This window comes from Syngnathus floridae, chromosome 3 (assembly GCF_059516105.1).
Source record: "Syngnathus floridae isolate MCC-2025c chromosome 3, RoL_Sflo_1.0, whole genome shotgun sequence".
Taxonomy (NCBI): Eukaryota; Metazoa; Chordata; class Actinopteri; order Syngnathiformes; family Syngnathidae; genus Syngnathus; species Syngnathus floridae.
Window position 1 is genome coordinate 7,377,303 of NC_142415.1, and position 23,256 is coordinate 7,400,558.

The 23,256-nt window shown below is 39.8% G+C and overlaps 1 protein-coding gene across 2 annotated transcripts in view; it reads left to right on the forward strand.

The window, feature by feature from the left end:
- igdcc3 (immunoglobulin superfamily, DCC subclass, member 3) overlaps positions 1–23,256 on the forward strand; it is a 51,551-nt gene that overhangs the window by 25,280 nt on the left and 3,015 nt on the right. For both annotated transcript variants that reach the window (XM_088371874.1, XM_088371875.1), the window contains exons 3-8: positions 4,563–4,707; positions 5,475–5,605; positions 5,891–6,028; positions 8,436–8,594; positions 13,638–13,803; positions 22,371–22,618. In XM_088371874.1, coding sequence (XP_088228000.1) covers positions 4,563–4,707; positions 5,475–5,605; positions 5,891–6,028; positions 8,436–8,594; positions 13,638–13,803; positions 22,371–22,618 — 987 coding nt within the window. The remainder of the gene's footprint in view (positions 1–4,562; positions 4,708–5,474; positions 5,606–5,890; positions 6,029–8,435; positions 8,595–13,637; positions 13,804–22,370; positions 22,619–23,256) is intronic.

Sequence of the window (23,256 nt, forward strand, 5' to 3'; positions counted from 1 at the left end):
GATGTGTGGTGAAGCTTACTGCTTTGAATGAGTCTTGCTGCTTATTGCTTTTATTCTCACGTCCCTTCTCATATACACGTGGGAGTAAATGTCAGAAATAAGACCAAAAAGCCCCAAAAGACCACCATACATGTTCAGTTAATCCTTCACCACTGACTGAACTGTGCCCTCATGAGCTATGTTCAGACTCACACATAAAAGATCATTTGATGCTCAGGTAGGCTGCCTTCTTGTGTAGTATGCTGACAACTCATGTGCCAGCGGCTCAGGATTTAGCTCGAATTTTGAATTCAGCGGAATCTGATTTTGCCATTATTGGCGTTTGTGTACAAAATAAATTTGACGCCTTCATAAGAATAGTGTCAGTAGTACACTATTACAGTAGTGTCTGTGTAATCCCCTTGGCTCTCAAATCCAATAATCACTTACAGACCAAGTATTCCTACACTTGGAATTATATATTCATTAGTGTGAAGACGATTATTCTACACCATTCACTTTATTCTTCCGCTTCTTCTATTTTATTCTCCTCACTTTTTTGTTCTTCTACTACTTCCACATAATTCATCCAATTCAGTCCATTCCACTTTTGACGTATTCCAAATATTCACACGAGGGGCGCTTGCATTTTTTTCATTCCAAAAATTTTCAGTTTTTTCAAAATTCACAGATTTCCGGCAAATGTTTCCCCATTCATTCTTAATGGCACATTCAACATTTCACATTTAAGGCGTTCCGACTTGAAATTCACATCATTTAGCACATTCAATTCACATTGGGGAAGATTTTCGACATTCCCAAAATTGCCAAATTCAACAATTTCACGTTTTCACGTTTAAAATTTCTGTAAAATTTCACAAAATTTCATTTTCACTTCTAATTTCTAGTTTTCAACCGATTCAACCCATTCTAACTTTAAACTGTTCATCTTTTGCCTACCTATTCCACAATTTCCCACTTTCCAAAAATTCAAAATGTTCAATTTTGAAATTCACGCCAAATTTTCCAAAATTTTGTTTTTCCCTTCCAATTTCTACATTTTTTTGACCAGTTCAACCCGTTCCAACTTTCAAATGTTCATCTTTTGCCTACCTATTCCACATTTTCTCACTTACCAAAAATTCTAAATTTTCAATTTTGAAATTCAAGCCATATTTTCCAAAATTTTTGTTTTCCCCTTCTAATTTCTACATTTTTCAACTAATTCCACCCGTTCCAACTTTAAACATAGCATTCCCCAAATATCTATTCAGCTTCTTTGCCTTCACACGCAATTTCTCCAGAATTGCATTTTCTCGTTCTTTATACTATTTCCTTATCATCATTATCATTGATACCAATTTAATTATATTGTTTTTAACATGTTGTGATCAGCATTTTATTCCATACTTTGGAGCTCTTTCATTTGTTACCTTGAGTTTTGCATGGAGCGCATCACACAAACACCCAAATATTCTAAACACCACTCAGAAAGATGCAATGCAGAGAACAATATATGTGCTTGAAGTTGCAGATGCTTCATTCTGGCTTCGTTTACATGTAACCTTATTGTGATTATTCTATTAGGTTTCTGACTCGTGTGTCAATAGTGGCAGGGGCTGGGCTCATGTTTTATGCATGATGGGATGAGGTCCAGTAATGTCAGCAAGATCAACACGCCAAATCGTTAAACGCAAGCATTTGTTGTCTTATTATTTAGTCTTTTCTTTCACGTGAGCAAAGACTTTACGGTCTGTACGAGTGCTTGTTTTTGTGTCTTTAAGTTGAGGAGCTATTTGTCACCCCGAGTTTCTCATTTGTGTGAATTGTGTTCGGAAAGATTTTCGCAAGGCCCACACCTAACCTCTGCAACATCATTAGCAGCAGTGATGCCTTTGGGGCTTTAATTCAATGCTGCAGTGCACTTGCGCTCTAAAACAATTCAGTATATTACACACTGTATTGGCTTTTGCTCACATTCACACATTGGAAATAAAAAACATGTATATTCAAGTCTAAGGGTTGCATTGATTTCACAACATTAATAAAGTGAAATCGCAGTAATAACAATGGCCCTACTTTTGTTCTGGGTGCAAGTCTAGGGCAAAGCACAGTCAGACTGTGCACATGGGAGGAGTTTTCATTTTTTCTGTATTTTGCCCGACAAGGTAGAGTTTCACACCTTCGTATGTTGTGGTGGAATGAACGTAGACTTTTCATAGCCAATTTCTGCGGTGTCCCTCATTTGCATCAAAATCAGGGCGGTCGAAACGCAATTCTCATAAGGAAACCGATCTTGGTGCTTTGCAAGGAGAGAAGACAAATGTCCCCAACCCAGTTTATGGTTGCTTGAAGGTGTTATCGGTTCCTGATGAAGGTAATTGCCCCCTATTGTGACCATTTACCTCAAGAAGGACAGAGCCCATAGAGGCATTAGCGATTAGTTATTTTTTTTTATGTGCATATTCAAGCCGGACCCTAAAGCAGAGGGTCACGGGAGCAGACAAGAGACTCGAGTGAGAAGACCGAGATGCACGGACGCGAGGTAATGAGACATCAGAATGAGCAGGAATACCATCTTTTTTCATTCCAAGATGCCTGTGTCATGAAGAGTCATTTCCTATCACCACCCAGCTTTGCCCGGCGGCCGGTCCGGACGGGCGCCGGCACGGACCCACGCCTCTTAGAAAATACACAACAAGGACGGATCAGAAACGCCCAGTGAGGCATAGCTTGTCTACCAAATTCACAAACACGCCAAACTAAACCATTGAGGATGTGCTGTGAGTGAATGAGTGAAACCACTAACACTGAAAAATAAAAAAGCAAAAAGACCAAAAACACATAATGAAATGTAATAACATCCATTGTAATTAGAAGAAGAAAGACACAATTAAGGTGTGTGAGCAATATAAGTAAGACACAATGCATAAATACACTTGACAGTGTAAGGATGCACATCGGAACAAGTTGTCATTCTAAAGAAAGCCTTCTATTGCTGCATACTGCTTTCCAATTGACCCTTCTCTGAATAATGAATTAATGCAAGCTAAGGTTGAAATACCAGTAGGTCTAGAAATAATAGGGCATCTTCTTTTGTTGAATATTAACTATGTTTGGCTAAGTACACTCTCGTCCAAGTTAATTAAGTTTGACATTAAATGAATCCACGTGGGTTGGAGAAGGAGAGAACATTGTGAATGACGAGGACCTCTCCCTAATTGAGTTTGCGTATGAATCCTTTGTTGTTGATATGTGACGTGTAGCTGAAGTGAACTCTGTACGTGGATATTGATGGATATGTCATCCTAGTCAATGTTTGCATAATTTTTTTTAAAAATCTGCCTGACCTTCCATACAAAATAGTAACATATATCAGGAAATCCATATGTCTTTCACGAATGTAAACAGAGATCACCTTCAGCAACCGGACAGTGTGGCTCGTCTACAATTAGAGTCGATGTTTAATTATTGTGTTATATATGTGTGTGTGTGTGTGTGTGTGTGTGTATCTCACAGACGTTTTAAAAGTGTATTCTCCCATGCCAAGCCTTTAGCTTTCGTGAGGGGCTACACCTTGTGGTTGCATGCACCTCATAAAGGCCACACTGCTTTGAAGCAGTGGTAAAGAATAATTGGGCTTTTGTTTGGCTCCCAGGCTCCCCCTAGAATTGTTGGTTACAATGTGTTTTCAGCCACTGTAGGAAATATACTGTATATCTTATAAAGCATAGTTCTTTCTTGTTCTTCTGAACGTTCTTGGAAAAGGATGTCTTTGCTCCGAATAGTTTCTGTCAAATGCATGAACACTCTGCACACAATGTACATTTAGGTTAAATATTAGCTTCTTGTTCATTAATAATTCCCTCAAATGTTAATCTCTGTTGAGTATTAAATCTCTAACGGAATTCAGATTCTAAGAACTGTAACCAACAGTCAAAAGTTAAACAATGCGCACGCAAAACACCAACCTGATTGGAGAAGTGAAAATGTATCAGCATTTCTTGATGGAAACACCAAACACACAAATTGATTCATATCCATTATCAGTTGCAAATGTATTTTGTATCAAATTGATTGAGTAGATGTCTTGAGGGTACAAAGACACAGACCACTGACCAGACATTGAAAAGATGACGAGGTGGTCCATCAGCATTCTCATTAATGCATGCAGAATGGGTCACATAATACCAAACTAACAACACCAAAAACCTGATTTCTCAACCTAATCCTCTTTTCCCTCCACCCAGGCGCTTACCTTGATTCGACGTCACAACAGCGTCAAATTCAAATCCGCTCATTAGGGTTTTGCAAAAAATGGCACACATGTCTAAATTAAAGCTCGGACCTCATATATTACCGCAGAGTAGCTACAGTATTCATTTTCAAATTGAGGGCTTGTTTGGACGTCCGAGTGAACCGATTTTGAAGCATGTGTCAATTAAAGATCAAAACAACACAGAAGAAACGTTGACCTTATATGTACATAGCTCTGTGCCTTACCTTTGTTTATTCCACCCCGTGTGTTAACAAACAAGTAACTAAATATCCTGTAAACATCTCCTCTTCTTCCTTTCCCATAGCCATGGCGGACTTCCATGTCCAACCAGAGCCAGTGCATGCTGAGGAGTCTGGTGTGGCCAGATTCCAGTGCCAAATCCATGGCCTGCCAGAGCCTCTTATCAGCTGGGAAAAAAACGGGCGCCCTGTTGACACCAAGGACAAGAGGTCTGAATTGCAATATGTTGTGACACATTAGTTATGATGTCCCTTTGTTACTTTCAAGTGTACCAAAGTAATAAAAACATGATGATGTCAGATATTATCAATCACTCGGACCTCCCATTGTCTCTAAGAGGCATTCCCAAGCCAACTATGAGTCATAGTCGTAGTCCCTACAGTGTGTATAAGGTCTGAGGCTCCCTCTTCCTTCTGGGTTGGACTTGCCTGGAAGACCTCACCTGGGAAATGTCCTGGAGTCATTCATAACTAACTTGGAGGAGTAAGTGTCTCGACTTTGAGTCCCTCCCAGACGGTGAAGAGCCTCACCTTACAATACCTGTGTGTGTATGTGTGTGTGTGTGTGTGTGTGTGTGTTGGGGGGGTCCACTGCTTAACAGCATTCTTTGAGACCTCATTACTCTTATATGCTCATAGGAGAGAATGGGAACGTAAGTGGGCTAGATAAATCGAGAGCTTGGCTGCTTGCCTGAACTCTCTTCACCACCACGGTCCAATAGTGTGACACCAATCCTCCTGTCAGTCTCCTTCTTAATGCCTGTGTGAAAGAGACACTTAAGAATGATGAAGAACCTAAAAGCCAAAGCACATAAACACTGAAGATCACACCATTTGCAAACAGCAGAAAATAATAAGACCTGAGGCCACTAAGTTAACAAAGACACCTTAGATAATTTGGCTTTATAGATCCATAAGAATATGGTCCATAAAAATGCTATCGTGAATAATAATTTGCACCTTCTTTTTTCTTGTAGGTACACTCTGCTGCCTACAGGTGTTCTGCAGATTACAGGAGTGCGCGAGGAGGACAGTGGAAAATTTTGCTGTGTGGCTCATAACAGTGCAGGAGTGAAACACAGTGCTGAGGCCCTTCTTTCTGTTTCAGGTTGTTTCACAACTTTAATAGCAGCATACCATGAGCATTTTCATATTCTCCCTGTGGGACAAACTATTGACTCGCTTTACTGTATAATCATGCCTTCTGTGTCCTGATTCCTTGTTGTACTTGTCACCATTACAGTATAGTTACCAAGATTTTCCAAACCTACTGTTTATCTGTCAGATCCAAGAGATAGAGTATATTGTTCTGAGGAACTGTAGAGAAATCCAATTAAAGGATGCCATCCATCATTCCCTTTCCTATCTTAAATATCCACCTTTCTTTTTCCAGGCTCCCAGTCATCTGTTTACAAAGAACCAATGATCCTAGTTGGTCCAGAAAATCTCACCCTTACTGTTCACCAAACGGCCATTTTGGAATGTGTCGCCACTGGATACCCTCGCCCCATTGTGTCTTGGAGCAGGCTTGGTAATGAAAAGACAAGATTAAATCAGATTATGTTTTTTCAGTTGTATCTTTTTTTATGTTATTCTGGATGTCACTGATGTGCAGACTATCAAATTGCCCAGTCATGCATGCTATATCAGCGTGGGTTATGCATCTACATTGGTATTCTCACAACCACTCCGCTTTGTTTCGTCATGGGTTGTCTTTTAATACACGCGTGTTGTTTCAGTGTAACCTGTTGCGTACTATATGTGATGCAATGGGACAACATGAGACTTAAGGGCTGTATATAGTAAACATGGTGTTGTTGATAAGTACATGGTTCATCTCTTCATGAAGCTCGCTGGAAACAGAGGAGATCATTGTATTTCTTGACTTTTACTCAAATCTGTCCTGATCACTTTTTCAATATGACATCTGTTTTCCTTACCTATTATCAAAACTTATTCGTTGCTCCAAGTATAACCTGGAGCCCCTCCCATTAACAGTTGAAGAATAATCACATTGACACTTCAATCTTACGCTACACGTTAGGATTTGTACTGATTAAATTACTTCAAAGAGGCATAATGAAGCTAATAGTTTCACAATGTTCATTGCTTACTGCTGGAGTTTTTTTGTTCCTATTCATTGAGCTGCGCCACACCCTGTGAGCTCCAGCTTTCTCTTTTCTGACACTAAGTGAATTAGTTCTTGGCTGTGCCAACGCGAGAATAAGAAATTTTGCCGTAATAGGGGCAGAAAGAATAAATCCACTATTGTTTAGACAAAGCTGGATTGATATTTGCGGTCTAGCGGGTAATTGCGGGGAGTTAATTATGACAGAAACCTACAATAAGCACACTATAATGCCAGGCACTGCAGGGTTTGCCCCAGCACCGTTCAAGCTAGCTGCTATTTATATTATAATCATTTTATTTAGCTCCAATTTGAGCATTGTCGGACCTCACAAAACACAAAGATGTTATAATTTTTTGTCAATAATGAAGATTATCAACATCTTTATTTCATTATTGTGCTAATGCTTAATGTTTTGGTCAGCCAGTTGGTTGGTATTGTAAGGTTTACATTTATTTTAACTATCAGTACGTCCTTTTTCTATGTATCTTGTTCTTATATGGGCCACAGGTGAGCTGCCAGTCACCTGAAGTGCACTTGTAGGCAAACAAAATTTCACACATACACAGCTATGATCAATTTAGAGACTTTCGACCTAGCAATTTGGAGTCATCTGTCCAAAGGCAACCCATACGACCACAGTGGGAAAAGGCAAAGTCCACACAATAGGGCTTGGATCACAATTTAAAACCCAGGACATCTTGACTGTGAGGCAGACGTGCTGACCACTGGGCCCATCATGCTACCCACTTATTTTTTGACATAACCTTACATTACAAGATGACAAAGTTTCTGTGTGACCTCTCTTTGAAATGGGCCACAAGTTTGAATGTCAGTCAAACAGTTAAATAGACTTTTTACACATTTGTATGCGGACTGTACAGGCTGCAGAATTTCACTCTGAAAAGGGATTGAATAGGTCCCCTTTGACTTTGCCCCATTGCTAATATCAGAGACAGGCACAAGTCATTGTTGGAGTGGGGACTGCAGATAGGGAGCAGACAAAAGTGATTGCTTATCATGTAGGTACAGCAAGAGCGGCTGTCTATTCGAAGCAAAGATATTAGGAGTAGAAATTGCAGTTGGAAGTGTCATCACTGTAGCTAAAATCTGTATGTCTACATCATTTATTAACCACATGCTCTTTGTTGTTGCAAAAACAAAGGTTGAATACCTCAAGTAATTTGGAGATACATGAAAGAAGGAGATTAAACATAAACTAACTAAATAGCATTTGAAAAGTGGTTTCTTCTTATAGCTCTTGACTCTTTTTAGTCCATCCAAAACTAAGAATTTATAGAATGTGAATGTTTGATTATCTACACATTATCTAAACATCACCTGTATGTTCTCAACTACTGTACATTCAAAGAAAAAAAAAGCACTGCAGCCACGAGCAGTTGCATCCTTGAATTGTATAAGACAAGTTGCTGAAGATTTGTCATAACATAATAAGTGAAGGGCACTCAGCGAGTATAGCATTCGTGAAGGTATAAACATTAAGAGAATCTAAAATGTAGAAACTTGTTGAAAATTGTATTTTGACTGTCCATGTTAAATGAAAATAAACAACACAAGATCATTCTGATTTGACAGATATTGTATGTAAGCTATATCTATTCTAAAATTCTATTTGGAAACTTAGCTTCATAAATATTGAAATATATTATAATAAAGAAGATGAACACTTAAGGTTGATCAAACAGCAGTATAGCCCATGCTGATTAAAACAAAGCACCGTTGGCAAAGGTCATTTATGAAACACCGTGTCTTCTCAAATATCTGCTTGCTTTCCTTTTCTCTTTTTAAGATGGACGTCCCATCGGTGTGGAGGGTATCCAAGTACTTGGCACCGGAAACTTGATGATTTCTGATGTCGGCGTGCAGCACTCAGGAGTTTATGTGTGTGCTGCGAACAAACCAGGGACCCGTGTGCGTAGGACTGCTCAGGGCCGTCTAGTGGTTCAAGGTGAGTCGTGGTGGAAAGGAATGTCACATTGTCAAAATTCATGCAAGTTAGTATCTGCATGCTCTTGTCTGCTTCATAAACTACACTTGCAGTATGATTATACTTGACAGTAAGCTTTATGGGGAGATGAATCACTATCCATTCCTTACCCCAATCAAAAGCTTATTTTGCCAGCCAAAGAAATAAACACATAAGCCAAATAAAGTGCTGGAAGGTACTTTTGTGTTTTTGCCCCAGGATCCCGACACTTCTGAAGTGTAGTTTACTCTTAAAGTACCGTATTTTTTGGAGTATAAGGCGCACCTTCAATGAATGGCCCACTTTAAAACTTTGTCCTTATATAAGGCGCACTGGACTATAAGGCGCACCATTAATGCATCATGTCAGATTTTTAATCCAAATAAAATCATTCTCCATTTTATCTTTTTTATTTCAACTTCAGACGCAACAAATTACTTTATAATCGCAAAATAATGATCCATAGTCTTTTTGATTCATGATTCATAGTCCTCAGCGGGCCACTTATGATTGATTTCATGAAGCAATGCTTCGGTACACTTTAAATTTAGGAATTTGGTCCATATATAAGGCGCACCGGACTATAAGGCGCACTGTCGGCTTTTGAGAAAATTTTAGGTTTTTAGGTGCGCCTTATAGTCCGGTAAATACGGTAAGTGGACTGAGGAAAAGATACGTACAATGGACAGAGTCAGAAGATAATAAAGCCAAGAGTGTATGGAACCAAGGCAACCAAGAGCGCTAGCTTTTATTGGTATCTGGATCATTTGGAGAACTTTGAGACGCAAACACATTACTGATTGCAGTGGACTTGCTGTACTGTTAATTAATCCAGGACACACAATAATCCTGTGATTATTTCTTTTCTCAACTCATCATCCGCATATGATGGCGCAAGTTGACATGTTGACAAGGTGAGAGATAAGTGTGGTTTTGACCACTAAGATGAGGACAGATGTGTGCATCCTTGTGCATGACATGTCCCCAAGCAGGAAACATCTTTCATTCACTCTGTTCTTACATCGATTAAACAGGTCCACACTTTACTTTAGTAGTATTGATCCAGGTCAATACTTCATTTTATCTTCCTGTCAAGTCAAAGACAATCATCTTATCCTTACAGGGGGGAAACAGATGTTAATTATGTGCTACTGTCTGTGTTTTTGGTATTGATTTCTGTTCCAAAAAGATGGATTGTGAAGTTTGAATATATGAGTGTGAGGAGTATGGCTTTAGAACAGAGATTGGCAACCTTAAATACTCAAAAAGCCATTTGGACTGCACACAAGTCAAGACATCCTTTTGATATCAAAAGTGGGGATAGCACTGAATATACCTTTTTTTAATCCATATGTTCAACAATGTGTTGTATTTATGATGTCATTGAACTTGCACCTTATAGCGGGTGCAGAAGGATAAACAAGCACAGTCAGTAAGTGAAGCGACAAGGAAGCACAGAGGGGGTTTTAAAATCAAAACAGTCATGAGGCAACAGAAAATCAATACTGCCGCTGTCTTCACTCCTTTGACGTACACATTATCGACACATATTGCTCTTTTCCGCTAAAAACAAACACAAACTATTGCCAATGACTCCTCTTTGTCCACCATGTTTGCTTATGCTGAAGTTTTGCAGGTTTTTTATTGTCTCTTGTCTCTCCTGGCAATTTTCAGTTCATGTGTGATGTGTTGACTTTACACATCACACGTGCTCATTCAAAACTCGTGATTTGTAATCGTTATGTGTGGAGTCTCGTGTTTTGGAAGTGTGACATTTTTTTTGTAATGTGCATATTTTCAGACATGTACATCTTACGCACCGTAGTCGGTGTAGATTGCAGTCCATACGAATTCCGTATGGACACGGCTCAGCATGCACATCGCAACAGCGTTAGTCTATCACATTTGATTTAGGTTTTGCTTAGAAAGTCTGGCAAGCGGCTCCATATAACTGCTATTGTATGCGCGGGCACATCAGCGACAGCTTGCTTGTTTATTTGTGCTGCTAAGTCACATGGCAGATGGCCCAACACAATAGGGGAGTGGGGATGGAGGGGAGGGGTGAGGTGAGGTTAAGGACTAAACTGTGCCTGCTCGCCGCTGAGAGAGAAGTAGCAAGTTTGGCAACCTGGCTGTGCATGGGGGTTTAAGGAAGAATATTCAAAATCCATATAGGATTAATACAACTGTGTTGCACAATGTCATATAGAAATTACACATAGAATATTATGTGACCAAACAAATAAGCTCTTCCAGTAAATTTATGAGGGTAATTGTAAGTTGTTTGGATTGCAAAGGAAGACAGGAAAAATCCAAGGAGAATTGCAAATTGAAGAGCTATAGGGATAGCATGGATGTTGCTAATGATATAACACATACCACAGGTACAAATAAATACCCCTTTGAATTCCACCTGACCTTCACCCCTGAAACAGCCCTCGAAGTTCATGCCATAATATACAACAAAAGAAGCAGAAAAAGGTAGAAAACATAGTGAGCTAATAAAAGGCCTCACAAATGCTGTCAGCAAACATGGATGGAAATTCTGATACATTTGTCGGAATTTGTTGATATGGATTCATATGTTTGCATGAGGCACTATAGAACTATTGGCTAAAATGTTTCCATGTGTTTACTTTGTGTATATGAATAAATTACAAAGGTTTGGAACTGATGTGTTACTATTATCTGACAATTTGTGCATGCGTTGAAGTACTTTGTAGTATGTTCTCATCCTTGGTCAAACACTCCATCACTCTGTGAGTTACTAGGTTACCGTATTTTCCGGACTATAAGTCGCTCTGGAGTACAAGTCCCACCAGCCATAAAATACATAATAAAGAAGGAAAAGACATATATAAGTTGCATTGGAGTATAAGTCACATTTTTGGGGAAAATGTACTGGATAAAATCCAACAACAAGAACAGACATGTCCTCTTCAAAGGCAATTTAAAATAAAAATAGAATAAAGGCAACAACAGGCTGAATATTTGTATGGTATGCTAACGTTACATGACACATCAACAACGAACTGAGAACATGCCTGGTATGTTAACATAATAAACACGTGAGTACTTCAGATAACTATAGCATAAATAACATACTAACAAGTTTACCAAACCATTCGTGTAAATCCAAACCATTAAATGCAATGATCTCTGTGTCACTTTTAAACAACTCCGCTAACACTGGAAGTAGAAGATGCGGCACTTCCTCTTCTACGTTGCTTGCGTCAGACTAATCGAAACAATTATCAACACAGGCCTAGAGCGCCTTTTTGCGGTTTAGTGTGAAAATAACGTGAAATTATATAGTAATGTGCTAATAATTTCACACCTATGTTGCTCCAGAGTATAAGTCCACCACCGACCAAACTAGGAAAAAAACTGTGACTTATAGTCCAGAAAATACAGTACTTATTGTTTCATAGAGATGAACAAGTGTGCCATGATATGATTCTGAGTTCAATTTACAGCATAGTTGCTCAAACCATATATGATCCATCCATCTATCCATCTTTCAGTCATGAGCATAGGTGAAGCTAGGAACATAGATTGACCAATAGCTCGAGACTTTCACCTTTCGGCTCAGCTCCTTCTACACCACAACCGACTGATAATGAGTCTGATACTGATGATGACCTCCTTGATGAGCCCATGGGGAGGGATACCCACGTTGCCTCTTTGGGCTGTGCCCGATTGGGCCCTATGGGTGCAGCCCTCCCACCACCAACACTTGCCAATGAGCCCTGCTTCCAGGCCTGGCTCCAGAGAAGGTCCCGGTGGCCAGTGTCTAGGCAGGGGAGATTGAGGCGCAAAGGTTTTAGAGGTCTATGAACCGTACTGTCTGATCTCTTAAACTAGCATCTGTTTGTCATGGGTGACCCTGCCAGGAGCATAAATCGCCAGACAACTTATCTTACATCACTGGGACACACAAAGCCCTCTCCTAGGATAAGATGACAGCTCAGGGAGGGGACTGTAATTTTTTTTCTGTGATATTTTTCTAATCAGGATTCACAAGAATTATTGATCCTGCTAACATGCATGCTCCCAGGTCCCATTAGATGATTATGACCACGAGGCATTATTCCAACATTATCCTCCGCAGCTTTTTACACTCTGTGGACTGTGAAATATCATCAAAATCCGTTTTATTAATAAGCATAGGCATAAATAATTCAGCGCAATGGTTAAAAATCACTATTCTAATTAAAGCGGCAACCAAAATGAAACTTAGGCAGATGTAACTGTAATTACTTAATGTGATTTAAAGTATCTATAAAGTCCCTGCCTTGCTCTATATGAATAAGTTATCAGCTCTAATTGACCATTGGTGCTTGCGTGTAGTATGGGGGAGACATAATATGATGAAACTGCAGTTTACTTCCATTTGTTAAAGTGTTTTAAATCACATTAGGGCTAACAAATGTTCTCTTGCTTGCACCTCTTTGTCTTTTATTTTCCTGTTTTTACATTAGTATGACATATTGTAATCATAGGCGGCACCGTTAGCACGTCTGCCTCACAGTTAGGAGGGTGCGGGTTTGATTCCACCTCCGACCCTCTCTGTGTGGAGTTTGCATGTTCTCCCCATGTCCGCGTGGGTTTTCTCCGGGTACTCCGGTTTCCAAAAACATGCATGTTAGGCTGTTTGAGCACTCCAAATTGTCCGTAGATGTGAGTATGAGTGCGGATGGTTGTTCGTCTCTGTGCCCTGCGATTGGATGGCAACTGGTTCAGGGTGTCCCTCACCTACTGCCCGTTGACTGCTGAGATAGACTCCAGTACACCCGCGTCCCCCGTGGGGACAAGCGGTATAGAATATGGATGGATGGATATTGTAATTATACTAACTGACACCAGTTACAACTGTAAAAAAGCATTCAAACCAAATGTAGAGCTTCTGTGAGGTAATAACTAGTAGTTTGTGAGATTAACCCTGGAATATATCACATTTGTTTGGTTTTACCAAGTAATGTCCTTTGATGAGACCCTTCTCTGACATTTGCATATCATTTTCAGCTCCTGCAGAGTTTATTCAACCTCCACAGTCCATTGCCCGTCCTGTGGGGACTACCGCTATCTTCACCTGCCAAGCCCAGGGTGAACCTGAGCCCCAGCTCACTTGGCTCAAGAACGGCCAGATCCTGGAGCCTGATGGCCAAATCAAACTCAGGAACAACAACAGGTAAGTAGGCAAGTAGCAAAATTGAACATGTGAGCAGATCTTAATGACGCGATTACATAACATTTGGGACATTGAAGAATACTATTTTGCTTTGCCTGGTTGTGATAAATTCCTTTGGGTGGCATTTCTCCATCAACTTGGCCATTTTACCCTGGCTGATTTAATGCATGTCTTTGTGTGCGTACACCTTATTGGATGCTTTCCCGTGGTGGTCCCCTTGAGTGCAATGAGTTTTGTAGGAGCATGTTTTCACACGATGAAGTCCACATGCTGCAGTGACTGTTTTATTGTCTTACGGAACGTGGCATTGCAAATGCATCTCAAAGATAATTTAAATGATTAATTTACATTGTACCAGCTTGTACCCACCTTCCTTTATTGCCTTGTATTTGCATGAACTGTGGCAGCACGGGAAATGTTAGCAATTGGCAGCCGAGATTCTCTGGTTCCTTTCTCTGCTTGTGTAATTTGTTTGTCATGTGCTTCTCTGTGTTGCGAGATGTAATGCTTCCGCCCACACCTCTAGAGGTTATCTGGAGACTTTAAATTGCCCATAGGTGTGAATTTGAGTGTGACTGGTCATTTGTTGGTATGTGTGACCTGTAATCTCCCTCTCGTTCAAAGTCAGCTCGGACAGACTCCAGTTTGCCTGTGATCATAAACAGGACAAGCGGTATAAAATGAATGAATGCATGAGCTGTAATAATATTGCCTCCATTCCAAGTGGAACTGGTGCATTCAGAAGAAATAATAAATAATGGTGACCAATGTTTTTTAAAACATACTATTGTAAATATCGCGCAGTGTTTCATCGCCCCAGCACATATACATCCTGTAACACGTGACTCCATGCAGGGTTCACTTTTTCTGTTTGGGCCACGCAAGAAACCAACCACTATTCATTGCTTTATTATTCATAAGGAAAACGTAGAAAGTGTACTACATATGCATAAAAAAGATCAATAGCTGCCGTGTAGTGCAGCAAGTACATTGAGCAGACATCACCATCACTCACATGTACTCATCCACTCCCACTCCCCTTCTCCAGCCTACACTTTATTCGTCAAGGAGAAGAAAAGAGGAGTGGAAGAAAACGAATGACCAGGACCATGTTTTGTTGTCGAGGAAAAGCAAAATGATAAGTGGGCACAATGAGCAAATGAGAAGATGAAGTGGGTTTCTACTTGCCACTATGAGTCTATGACCCTGCTATAATGTGGATGTCATGCTTCACAAACTATTCTTTGATTGCTATGGGAATCAAGATTCATTTTGTAATCTACTATTCGCTAATTAGCTCATAAACTGCTAGTTGACCGTGAAAGGCTTTCTGTCATTTAGAATTATATTTCTACCTTATAAATATCCCCTGTGTCATTGTGATACAAATAGACTTTGTATCTTGGGCAATAAAAACATGTCCAAGTCATAGTAAAGCGTTTTCCAATCCAGGAAATGTGATGTTCTTCGGTGTCACTGGTGAGAATGTCCAAAGAAATTTTGATTCTCATTTGAAGTTATTTACATTCTGCTTGAATTGAGATAAACTGGGTTGATGCTTCAGCCTCCGACAGATCCAAAAGATGGTACTGCAGTAAAAAAAAAGTTTTGTGCTTCGCATTACCCAATTGATAACGTCCATAACCGTCACCAGCAGATATGGAGTGAAATGGTATCGCTCAATATATTATGAACACAACGTATCAGGCAATGTTTAGAATTGGTTGGCCTTTTGTGGAGGTCGACGACTGACTTAGTATATTGTGTCCTCTGCTCAATTCAAATGACTCTAACAATTATAGATTCAGTATAACCTTTATTTAAATTGTTTTACATTTTCTGAGTTGCTTCATCCAGTAGTTCTTTGTGGCTCAAATATGTTATTTGCAAATAATTTAGTAAGTCACAAAGCAAGGTACTAATGTAAGCCAGATAATAAAAATGTCACGTCTTTGGAACAAACATATCTATCCTGATTTTGGCGTAATGAACCATTACTATTTTCGAATATATAATCTACAGTACGTATCAGCATCAGCATCATCATGACATACGTATCTGACAATAATATTGTGTATTATTTGTTTGTATATTCATTTTTCACGGCGAGGGATTTCAGGTTACAACAGTCCATTTTTTTCTGGTAAGGGCCATGGACAGTAAGATGAGTTTTACCTCAAGTCCAAACAGCCTCTGTAATGTAGATTGCTTTTATTGCTGTGTTCCAGAGAGGCAGAGTAGATGGGAAATCATGGCGCCAGGCATTTTACCTCCTGAGCAAAGCCAAAACAAAAGTAATCATATGTAAATTGTATTCAACAGCTCTGGGCAGGATGATGCCTCTGTTCTCATACAGTATAGTATATTGGTGTTATGACAGGGAAGCCAGAATATACTGTGAGTGCAAACGACCAATTTCAATTAATGTACGGTCGGAAGGGGGCGTGTATGTTTATGCAACAATACGCAAACTGCAATGTTACTCCCTTCAGCCCCTCATCCTTCATGACCTTCAAGAGGAAATCGGACAAGGGCAGGAAGGGGAATCGATTATATTCACGCACACTCTTGCATGCACACATTAATAAAAAAGCGAGTAAGCATGTATGTACACTAATATCTCAGCAATGCTATTATTCATTTGGTGAGCACATAGTTTCACATAAAAATTCACAAATGTGTTGCCCTCTGCACTTTACACAAGAGGCAAATGCTGAATGTGGTGTCAGCTCATACCCGATTGGCTGCTTATGTAAATGGACACATAGCCACTCAGGGGAAGCTGTTTGTTCTCACTGCTACGTGTTGACACATGTTAACTCACACACTTTCACACATACATCTGCGTGCTTGCTAATACATATTAAAACACACGTTTAATATTGACACACTTTGAGACTATTGGACTGAATGGCTGTCTGACCATCTTTACAAAAAAAAAAAAAAATCTGTTGGTCTTTGTAGCACTTGGAAAGAAAGGAAACCGGTTGGAGTGGTTTATTTTTGAAGACTATCATGAGAGGTAACAGGCTTCTTTGAAAACTGCACATTACTCCACAAACTCGAAAAGGCTCTTTCTTTTCTTCTTCATTCTTTTAGCTCATTTTCTTTCACCAAGAGAAGTTCTTTCTTGTTTGTAGCCCACATGAATCATAGGGCTTGGGCATTGGCCTTGACCTCTGACCTTGCCTGTAATCAGTCATACCACCGGGCCCTTCCCTCCTCTCAGACCACAGACGGCTCATTGACCGTCTCCCCAACACTTCCCCCCACCTTTTCTTCCTGTTTCTCTCTTTGTCCTATTCCCTCATGCTGGATTCGGAATAGCCATGCCGTTTTTTTTGATGGGGTGCTGCTCACAGACAATGGCAAGTAAACACACCCTCAGAGATGGAACAACAGAGCCAAGGCCCCACTGTCAGACACACTGGCCTTATGCATCAATCCGTGAAACAACCTTGAACTGATGGGTAAATGATGGTGTCATCCTGTCAGGAGAGGACAGCCTGGCTTTGGAGCTCATGCAATACAAGCAAACAACTCCCTACCCCCCATTCCCCCAAACACTTTGTCTTTCACTCTTTCCATCTGTTTCTATCCAACTTGGGATAGTTTATAGTGACAAACATATAATCAAGACCAGACGATCGCCTTTTTAAAAAGTCAATTGCTGTTTCGTGTGATATTTGTGACCCAAGAGGGATTTAGCCATAAGCCCGCCAGATCCCATTTATCCCTCTGGTAGTTTTTTCCTGGTAGGAAAGAATGTGGCTTACATTTACAGTTGTAGCATGACTAACACTTACTTTAAACAGAAGCATTTTGGGTGGAAATAATCACCGCACTCATCAGCCACCACTGAGCTTTACAAAGTATAACACCAGCTAGCCCAAGCAAGATGCCAAATAGAGTTTTCATCAAACAATAATTAGCAAAAAATCCAAACAAAAAAAAAATCGCGAATGACACTTGACCTAACTGAGATTGATGACACTTGATCTAGATTGGTTAAGATTTGGTTGCCCTTATGAGCGACAAATACTTGATCACGTTAAATCAACTTTTTAACCTTTTAGCCATGTTAAAATTCCAATTCCTAACCAAAAACAATGCGGGAATGTCCTTCGTTCACTCATATTGGAACATTCCTGCTCACATTACTACCTCTTTGAGTAGCAGCCCCTGCCTGATCCTAGAAATTGACTGGTGCTTCACTTTGTGACATAACAAAGTGAGGCGCCACCCCTGTCCTACCCGAGCAGATAAAACACACCCACGTTGTCAGAGCATCTTTCTCTGCCACTTGAGTTGACGCGCGGCTCTTCTGATTTTGGTGTGTCTAATAAATTATAACATATTTCCATGTACACGTGCAATGTGGTCAAGTAGTAGTAATTGCTATTGAGTACATTGAATGAGTTTTTCTTGTCATTTTGAGATGTCTTACTTTGTGAGCGGTAACTGAGCGCACCTCGACAGGAACGAACCAGGCATCTTACTTCCAGGTTAGGCAAATTGTCACCAAAATATCTCATATTCATAAGAAAATAGATCACCAAAGGTAATATATAATATATGCCTGTGATTAACTGGAATGCTTCAAAATATCATACAGACTCTTATGTCTCACTATGGTACAGCTCTATAGCTGCACAAGGCAACAAAAAGACAATCACATCATTTCTCCCTTGTGCTCCAAATGTGGAGAAGACCAAAAGCTCCTTTCAGAATGTTGGACCGACTTTTTGCCAGCAGATGTGGTATTTCTGAACCCTACACATCCACAGTATCATTGTGTTTAGGTTTGGAATAGTGTACCTGCTGAAAAAAACATTCACTTTATTGGTAGCTTTCCCCCTGAATTCCCCCCACACTCTCTGGGTGTTTTGGTAACACCATCAGGTCGAGCTTCCCCGGCGGCCCCTCTCTCATCTCTGACGCCTGGTCACGTCTCCTGTCTATGATCACTCCATTCGTTGCTGGTATGAAAGGGTGTGATGGTTGAGCAGTTGTTGGAGGACTGGAGACTGCGGCCACCTCGGAGGTCAGAGGTGATATTGGCTTAGAAAGGGCATTAATGCAAAAGGCCTTTTTGAGCCAATTCAACCCGCCTGGCAGACAGAAGAGTATAATTACACCTCCATTGCACAGTTTATCCTGTCCATCATAAGAAACAGTAATGATGTAATTATATGTAATTAACAAGGAAACTGAATCATTCACATCTTCATTTTGGCTTGGTGACTAAGAAGAGCACTTTTGGATCATCCATGCCTATCCTAAAAGGCCACTTTCCATATAGCCAATATAAAGGTCCACAAATACTAATGGATTATATACTCTGAATAAAGCTAATTTTTTGTTCCTATTTGTGTGCTTTGAGGGAATACACATATAATATTGGGCAATGTTCAAATGATCCTGCCAGAGTCGTGAAAATGATATGACAATTGTTGTGAAACTCGATTCCACAAATGTGAAAAACAAACACTTAAGGATATTGCTGCCCTTGTTTAAATTAAATAGCTAAATGAATTTGTGTTTCATGTAATTCAATTGTGACCAAGACCAACATAATCTTGATGGTGCTGAAGATGATGGCTTTGGACATTTTGGCATTATCAGTCAAAGGCACCATATTTTTCATTTAACTAAGTCAGGGATGGGCAATTTGAATGATGGAGGATGCCACAATTTTTCCTTTACTGACACCGGGGGTGGGTGGGATTCACAGGACCACACACTTCCCAACTAGATGTATGAAAAAAATGCCATTGCATATGAACAAAATACACGCGTACATGCAAAATGCATGCTCATAACATATTTCATTTTTCATAATACTTTCACATTCCATTTATAAAAGATCCAGCCTTCTACAACAAAGGGTTTGAACCATCAACAATAACCACATATTGTGTTTTTTCTTTGCACAGTGCCAAGCACTCTCGTGAATATAAATTACCATTCAAGGATGGCACAAAACTGCAGAACAGCAAACCTACATTAAGTGCATGAAGAAGAAAAAAAAAAAAAAATTCACAAAATCAAATCACTCATAATTCTAAACCATTTTGGTACTATCCTGAGTGTCATTCCAAATACACCAAAAAAGATAAATGAAAAAAAAAACATTAAGCCAAATCACGCTGTAGTACAGGGATAGTATAAAAACTGGTGCAAATGCAACTTGACATGTCCGCCATCTACTGTTAAATACATAGATTCATATTACAACTTAAAATTATTTCATGGACCTTCGCCGGCGAATCGTAAATATTTGTGTATTATTGATGCCTGTTGAAATGCATTGCATTTTTTTGTAAAACCCTCAAAAAATCTACAAAAATTCTAAGCCTGCAATTGAAATTTTCCTCAAAAAATGATTACAATGTGTAGTACTGGTTGTATGAACTTTTTCAATTATTTCATTGAATCAAAATTTTTCAATAAGTATTTTCCGTTTGGCCGGGGGTGCGACTTGTAATCAGGAGCGACTTATATGTGAAATTATTAACACAATCTATTACTTGATCATTAAAACATTACTCATCACTTCACATGTTATGTTCATTTTAAACCGCACGAGGGCGTTCTAGGCCTGTAGAGTAATTGGAACCGCAACTGACAATGAGTCTCATCCACTGATTTCGACTATCCACTGACTTCCGGAGTCAGTGGAGTTGTTTATAAGTGACACAGAGGATGACGATTTTGATGGATTCAATGATTTGGAGTGACACGGAAGATTTGATACACTTATTTATGTTATAGTTATTTGATATATAGTTTATATATAGTTATATAGGCCTGTGGAATAATTGGAACTGCAACTGACGAAGAGTCCGACGTCAATGCTGCATGTACTTCCGGAGTCAGCAGCGGCGTTGTTTATGCAGAGGATGAAAATTTTGATGGATTTAATGATTTGGAGTGACACGGATGGTTTGATAAACTTGTTATTTATGTTATAGTTATTTGAATAACTGTCAATATGTTACGTCAGGCACGTTCTCAGTTCCTCATTTGTGTTTATGTAACGTTAACATACCGTATCGTTTAACATGTTGTTGCCTATTCATGTCTGTTCTTGGTGTTGGATTTTGTCAAAAAAAGTTCCCCCAAAAAATGAGACTTGTACTCCGGTGCGACTTATATGTTTTTTCTTCTTTATTATCCATTTTATGGCTGGTGCGACTTGTACTCCGGAGCGATTCATAATCCGGAAAATATGATAAACTACGTCCTATATATGTAGTCCATATATGTATTTGATTTTTGCGGCTGTATTACTCAGGTTTGTTTTGCATTTCTATACTTGTCAAGAACACACACACACACACACACAAACATGTATATTGTTTGATGTACAGCCAGTTCACAACCCAGGAAGGAGAAATCTGCCGTGATCGACAGTCAGTGGCAGTGATAGAATGGCGAGATTGTCAAGTAAAAGCATTGAGAGGAAAAAACATTTACCTTGCCTGGGAAGCTGTGTTTGTCTCAGCTTTGTCCTTAAAGACTATGTATACGGGTGCATGTGTGTGTGCGCGTGTGTGCGTGCGTGTGTGTGTGTGTGTGTGTGTGTGTGTGTGTGTGTGTGTGTGTGTGTGTGTGTGTGTGCGCGTGTGTGTGTGTGTGTGGTGTGTGTGTGTGTGTGTGGTGTGTGTGGTGTGTGTGTGTGGTGTGTGTGGTGTGTGTGTACACAAGAAAAGGCTCACTGATGTTGGCAAATTACTTTTTTTTTAAAAATCCAAAATCGATTTATGCTCTCTGAAGGGAGTTCCAGTAGATGACAAACCAGGTTGAAATATATGCTCTGGATGTGGTGCGTGCAGTGTGCATGACGATTTCCTTGACTGTGAACCCTCTGCCCGTACACAGTGAAAGCAATATTTGATATTGATTTGTTTTACCATTTGCATAAGAACTGCACAGAATCTATTTTTGAGGGGTGGGTGGTGGCGGTCATTTTTATCTGCTTTCTATACCATATGTGAAGGGAGAACTCAGGATTTGCTTTGACATTGGCTGTAAGTGAAAAAACAGCTTACACAACAGTATAAACACTCCCCGGCCATATTAGCTACACAAGCTCAATTTAATAAGCATTCATGTTTGTGCTGTACGTGCATTTTCTATTCAGATTCATTCTTTATTTTAACTACATTCACAATAATAAACATTCTAAGTCTGGCAGTACCAATTCGGTAAATTACATATACTGCATAGTGGAAAAACTCTATGCTAAACACACACCTGATGACCTTCAAATGCAATCCACAGCTACCGTACGTACCTTTATGATGGCGGTTGATTGTAATGGATAAATGCAATTAAAAAAATTAATGCTATTAGAAAAAATGCAATTGTTGCTGGTCAGTGTGCCCCCTATTCCCTCTGCCTTCCCAATAAGCTAAATTTGTAAGGCCAAAAAAATGTGGAGCCATATTGGTGAATCAGACCCATCCAAAGCTCATATGGGTTCATATTATTAAGACAACAATACACCTACTGCTATTTCATGATGCAAATGACAATGAAGATCATTTTTTTGCCTCTCGCAGCACACTGACGATATACAGCATCAGTCAGGACGACGAGGCCATCTACCAGTGCATCGCTGAGAACAGCGCCGGCTCCACGCAGGCCAGCGCTCGTCTCACGGTGCTCTGGGCTGACGGACTCCCCGGTGTGCCCACCAACGTGCAGGCCAAGGCCCTCTCACCTACCACCATCCAAGTGTCTTGGAGGGAGCCCGATCAGAACACACAAGACATCATCGGTTACGTGCTCCACATCCGCAGAACACAAGGTGAGGATGCAATCAAAAGCCAGAGAGCAAAATGTAAATGACTTGCAAGGATGCGAGTGCATGACTAATGCCAGAAATCCCACCTTGCAAAATTAAGAGCCAATTAGAGGTATGCAGTGAAAATTCAAATGAAAATGGAATGTATTCTATAAAATACATTTCATCAAAACATTTTAATGATCAAAGCAATTGGTCGCACGTTTGCTAACGTTAGTATGGAGAAGAGAATACGTACATTATATAGCTTCAGATCAGTCCCAGCTGCTCTTCTCCTCAGTTCATCTCCCTCATGTGTAATTAAAGGCCCCAGGCATGATTCAATAAGGTTGGTGCAATTACACTTTCAGGATGGCATAGCCTGATAGTTTAGGGCTGGAGGTAGACCGCAGTTATGGTTGTGTGTCTCTGGATTAAGAGCAATAATATGCAATAACACGCCCCCATCTCTACCTCTGGCTAAAATTCCCGAGACCAAGGCCAAAGTAGATTCGCTATTAATTACCAGCCAGCAAATCCAGTGAATAAGCGATAACTATTCAACTGTAATAGAAACTAATGCATATATTGTTTCCTCTCTAGAGCTTTTTTTTAATATCACAGGAATGCAAAAGAATAATCAAATATTAATCGTATTTTTC